The 6,158-nt window shown below is 39.8% G+C and overlaps 1 protein-coding gene across 1 annotated transcript; it reads left to right on the forward strand.

Annotated features, from left to right (window-relative positions):
* Positions 1 to 1,004: 1,004 nt before the first annotated feature.
* Positions 1,005 to 2,030, forward strand: LOC129763659 (nuclear pore complex protein Nup98-Nup96-like). Its single transcript, XM_055762909.1, has 3 exons — positions 1,005 to 1,159; positions 1,227 to 1,339; positions 1,411 to 2,030. Exons 2-3 carry the CDS (start codon positions 1,334 to 1,336, stop codon positions 1,684 to 1,686), a joined length of 282 nt encoding a protein of 93 aa, XP_055618884.1. The 5' UTR covers positions 1,005 to 1,159; positions 1,227 to 1,333; the 3' UTR covers positions 1,687 to 2,030.
* Positions 2,031 to 6,158: the final 4,128 nt, after the last annotated feature.

The raw sequence follows: 6,158 nt of genomic DNA on the forward strand, positions 1-6,158 counted from the left end.
GCTGACCATTAATCAGCAACGCCCCCTAGTCTGTACCCCATATCTAGCGTGGTGCGTCTTCTCGACTCGAGGAATCCAGGATAGAATGGTCACTAGCCGGCGCAAACAACCATTCTATCCTGGATTCCACCATAACCGATGTTTCGTTGATGCCGATGTTTAAAATGAAAAACATCTGTCATGGATGTCGATAATGAAGTTTACCCAAACAAATCTAGTACACAGAAATACGGCCGTAAATGACGATAGCTTTTTCTTTGACGACGTATCGTATCCGACGAATAAATATACGGATACGGCCGTAAATGAGAATAAGGCCGATTACACATTATCCGGTTTCTGCCGGATCGGTCTGGAACCCAAATGGCAAATTTCAACCGTACCAACCTCTTTACGGCGCCGTGATGCAGCGGTGTACTGCGACTGCAATGTCCGGTGACCGGACAAGCATTATACGCGATGACAGTAGTATTGTATCGACATCTGGTGGAGACATCAGTTTGGGAAAGCAAATCATTCTCTATAACATTCTCAGACCATAAGACAGTTTTAAGTTGTTCAAGCTTTGAATGAAAATTTTCACTTCAAATTATTTGATTACTCAAAACACGTGGAACTGATTCTTACTTAATTATGTTTGTATAACGTTCTTGATGTTTTCACCAAAACTTATAATTATAATATGAAATCACTATCAAACACAATTCTTGTTCAGGGTTTTTTCACTACTTGCGAAAGAACGTATTGCTATATTACATAAAATATATTTATTACAAAAAATGTTTATTTTCATTCATAATTTTTATTTTGTATATGTGTTAATTGCACCTAAAAATTTATTTTTACTGTCACTTCCCAAAAGCAAAACACGAAACTAAATACCATCAACGCGAATTGACAGTTGTTTGTCATGTCTGTGAGTATTAGTACGATTCAGGCAATTTTTCGTCCCATGTATTAGTATGTGTGTGCTATTGACGTTTGTTTATTTTGAAATCATTTCAAAAGTTGCAAGTGATATGGATGCCGAAAATTATATTTCGCTTTATTTCGCTGCTGTAGAACAAGTGAAGTGATGCAAATTTCTGCTCAAAGCGAAGCAATGGTCACAGGCGCACGAGGTCATCATGGAGTGTTTTGCCATGGATTGTGTTCAACGGTGGGTAATGTCAGCGACAAATTATTCATAATTCATTGATTAACTTCTGTTTTTGTTTTGCTCACAGAAAACTTCCTTCATTTAAATTCGATACTGAACGAGTTCTAGAATGTCAAACAAATTTTCAACTGTTCCATCAAGGGGCAGATTTCGAGCGACTTCATCCAGCTGAATATGAAGGTGAGTGTTTGTTAACTTGAACACACAAAAATAGTTTCTCTTCTAATATTCTTATTCGGTATTTCATACAGTTCAACCTGACCCGGAACGCGATCGACGAAGAGGTGGTTAAAGCTTGGCTCGAGGAATTCAAGACCAAACTGACCGATCTGTGCTCGGTGATCAAGATGTTTCCCTGCCCGACGCTGAAGCATCGACTCTGTCAGAACGCAATCACCCAGCTATTGGTCATCCGCTATGCGTTGATGCAAAATGCGCTCGAGAAGCTGCTTCTGCCCCAGGAATACGTCCTCGAGAAATTGCGGCTGAGCGCGTTTCTGGACGAGGATCCGCGGAAGCAGCGATGAATAGCGTTTGAAAGAAATGTATGATGTAATTTTAATCGCAAAGCAATATTACTACAATGCTGAAACAAAAAAAACACTCTAGAATAAATGGATGGGTACACATCCTTTCGTACGCAAATTTCAAGATGATCACAGGAAGTGAACAGATAATACATATAAATAAGTAGTGCCCCTGGCTTGTTAGGCAATTTTATTATAATTGGCTCATAAAAAATTGTTCATTTTTATCTAACTATCTGAGACTGTTAAAAAAGTATGTGGCAACAGAGCGTGTGAAATAAATCATGCTGTTTGTGTATGATTAGAAATAAAATAAATTAGTGAGTGAATGAGTACACAGCAACTGGACAAAAGTTAGTTTTTGTAATACTGTTGATGACAGCCAAGTCTTTTGTCCAGTAAGTTTTTCATGTTCATTTATAATTGCAAATTTACGTTGCCGTCGTTGTGATAATCATTGTAAAACGAGATGCGCCTAAGATGAACGTGTGCGCTCTGCAAATTACGGAAAAGGTTTGCGAACGTATTTTGAAATGGGGCGGAAAGGTTTATTACACCTTTGACCGCTCTGACGGCACTTATCGGTAAAAACACCGTCCTGATGTGCGCCTGCGAGGCCTGCACTCACTTTGGCCGTGCCAAACTTCGACATTCATATGTACTTTCCAAGAAACGCAAATTTGAGCAGGCTCGTGGTTGCAGCAGCAGCTGTGGTTTCAAGATTTTTCATATGCAATTTGTTCATGACCCATCCCCAAAAGGCACATCATGAGAGGGTGCTCACAAACAATTCATTCAGAAAACACGGGTTCGATCAGCTCGGTGCAGCTGTACCACAGGTAATAAGAACAAGGTACAGATGCTTGATCTTCGCTTACTCATATGCGATCGGGAAGCGAAAGATGCGCAAGGGAATTGGGGAGTTCATCGCTGCCGATAGCGATCGAGAACATCGCACAGATATGCGATCAGCAAAGCGTAAGCGGAAATGATTTTATTATTCTGCCGAGCAGATACTTCCGAATCGTTCACTATGGAATCAACAATAAATTAAATATTTTATCGGATGTTTTGTAAATGAATACAAGTTGTAATGTTGTGAAACTGTACATTATGAATATAAGTTTTATATACCTAGTGTTTTCATGTGAATATATGTAGTTCTACCAGAACTGTATTTTGAATGAAGAGAAGGATTCTTTGATGTTTGTGCCGGTTGTTCCGCCGTTTTGTATTTACTGTCGACATTGCGTGGAGTGCAGTTCGAGTTTTTGTTCGCCGATAGCAACTTGTGGTGGGGAAAATAATTTCCCCATACAATGTTGGCAGCTGGAAATTGTGGGCTGTCGAATTGAGCCAGCCACCTAACAGCAATCAGTTGTATGTAGCAGAAATATTTGCAGCAATGTTCACCTGTCAAACCACTGTATAAACAAATGCATGTATGTGTATGTGAAAGATGTACGGTTTTGTATAGCGCGAGGTCTCTTTCACATTGTTATCCGGTTATCCGTCCAAACCCAGCGGCGCTTTTTGAAACCGGTCCGGCAGAAACCGGATAATGTGTAATCGCCCTAAGGGTGATAGTTTTTGAGGTATAAATTATCAAAAGCTTACTAAAATCGATACGTGTGGAAAACTAATATTTTCTCCAACCCAAACGGAATAGAAACTTTCGTTCGAATAAAAAAAAATACAACTTTTTAGAATCTGCATTTTTAGTTCGATTTCATTTGGAATTGCACCATTTACCCCCAATCATAACACAAAACATTGTGTGAAAAAAAAAACAAATCAATCGGACCAACCGTTTCTTGGTAATATCTTTTTTGGAAATTCTCAAGCATTTTTTGTTTAGGTCCTTCTCAAATGTAAGGTTCGAATCAAAATCGGAGACCGATGATACAAATTGTCCTTTTTGGTCTCAAAGAATGCGTCTGCAAAACTTGAGCCATATCAAAAACAGTAAGTGGGTTATATCTATGGTATAACCGCAAGGGTGACGTAGGACTATCGCTGATTTAGAGATCACTAGTTTGAAGTTGAATCTAAATACATTCTGAATGAATGAATAAATGAATATTTGGGGGACTTCGAAAACGAGAGCGTTACGTTGGAGGCTCAAGGTTTTATGCATCCAATATTGGATACAAAAAACCTTGTTCTGAAGAATAATCTTCAGAAGCTTTCCTGCTAACTGCACTTGATTGACAAATCACAAAACCAAATGTATGTTGTCGCAGTATTATATGGATAGAAAACATTAAAATAAACTCGCTTGAATGTAATTTTCAATTCCAAGGGGAACTGGGCGATTTTTTTTCAGCAACGATCACTTCTTTCCAGGTTTCTTCTCGATAACCAGCAAACGAAAAGAGTTGCGCGCGTGTATGTGAGTGTCTGTGTGTGGCGGCTGCTTCGATGTCTTCCCGGGGAACCGTTTTTCGATGCTGATACTCTCTTGGTCACCTTCTCTTCTCCTTCTGATCGATTGGCTTTTCTGCGCTCCCTCACAGTTAAAACAACCTGATTGCATTTCAGTTCAGGTCAGGCCAGGTAATAAATCCCTCGAGCCCTCGCCGTCCAGCTCGTTCAGTAACGATGTTGTCTTGTCGATGTCCTCACGAAAAATGAATGGGTTTCACCACCAGAATATCGCTTAAGTATGCTTTTCGTGCGTGATTGAATCGAGAGAAGGTGTGATTTACGATGGCAATTTGGAAGGCAAACTAGAGGGGAATGAACTCTCTGAGTTTGAAACTTTCGGCGACTGAGCAATAATCGATTGAAAATTATATAATTTTGGCGAAACATTTTCCGTTGCACGCGCATACAATATTGGATACGAAAATATCCTACTGATAGGGAAGAATAATGTTCAGAAGCTTTCCTGCTAATTACACTTGATTGAAAAATTACAAAATCAAATGTATTTGGTCGCTGTGTTATATGGTTAGAAAACATTAAAATAAACTCTTTCGCATGAATGTATTTTTCAATTCCCAGGGAACTGGCAGATTATTTTTCAGCAACGATTGGATCTTTCCGGAATTTTCTCGATGCTGAATGGCATCCAAACGAAAATAATCCTTTCAGTTTGGCCTGCAAAAAACTTTTCTGAACTCTAATCCATTAAATTTGGAGCCCTGAAAAGGGCCGTTGATTATATGCTAAGCTAATATAACACGCTCTCCTCGGATACGATGGGCCAGCTGAATGTCCTTGGGCATGATGTGACGCGTTTTGCGTGGATAGCACACAAATTGGTATCTTCGAATAGGCCTCCTGCAGCGTCATAAACGCGGAACTTTGGAAGTGCAAGTCGGTTTTGAAGTCCTGGGCAATTCCACGAACCAAATACTGCAAAGGTAGCTTGCGGATCAGCAATTCGGTCGACGAATTTCACGCAAAGTTCCCGGTCGATAGCGATGTGGCTTCTTCACACTTCCTGCGGATGGTGCGTTTATCCGAGCTGCTTTCGTGGTGCCTCACCACCGAAAGACTAACGAACTGTCTGCTTGGTCCCAAACAAACGAGTCCTCATGGTGCGAGAGTAGAGTAAGAAATGAACGAAAGCAAAGGAGGCGTCATTTTATAAACCATAAAAGTGTAGCATATAATCAACGGCCCTTTTCAGGGCTCCAAATTTGATGGATTAGAGTACAGAAAAGTTTTTCGCAGGCCGAACTGAAAGGAGCATTTAGCGAAAATCGTGGTGTCGATGATAATGCGATACCGATAGGTGCCATGGATATGGATTTGATAGTGAAGAATATGAAATACATGACATGATGTGGTGAATATTTCCCCATATCGAAGACATCACTTTGATGAAACTGCATTATGATATTTTTTGTGTACGAATGCCGCAGTCGATAGTCGACTCTAATTTGCGCTGGGTAATTTCCTCGGAGGACTCAATTCCTCCTTCGAGCATTGATAATCTCTTTCTGGCAAGACGAAGTGGTATGAATCACATTATTCGAAAGATAAAATGAAGATGTTTTCTGCCAATTTCCTTCAACCTCCAAACATATCTTCCTCCCGTTTGTCGTTTTTGCGTTCGCTAATCCTTTCTCACAACACCCATTTCTCGTTTGAGAAATTGTTGAGTAAACATCGTTTGCCAGTGCGCGTAGAGCGGGAATTCCTAAAGATTCATTGTACCTCTAATAAATTGCCGAAAGACGTGGTCTTGCGTTGATCGCACTTGATTGAAAAATCCAAAACGAAATGTATTTGGTCGCAGCATTATATGAGTAGGGAGCAAATAATCACTCGAAAATTACATGATTTTCGCGATGTGAAACATTTTCCGTTTTTCATGTTATGCATCCAATATTGGATACGACAATTTTCTACTGATGGGGAAAAATAATATTCAGAAGCTTTCCGGTTAATTGCGATTGATTGAAAAATCACAAAACCAAATGTATCTGGTTGCAGTGTTGTATGGATAGAAAACATTAAAA

Source organism: Toxorhynchites rutilus, chromosome 1 (assembly GCF_029784135.1).
Source record: "Toxorhynchites rutilus septentrionalis strain SRP chromosome 1, ASM2978413v1, whole genome shotgun sequence".
Classification (NCBI taxonomy): Eukaryota; Metazoa; Arthropoda; class Insecta; order Diptera; family Culicidae; genus Toxorhynchites; species Toxorhynchites rutilus.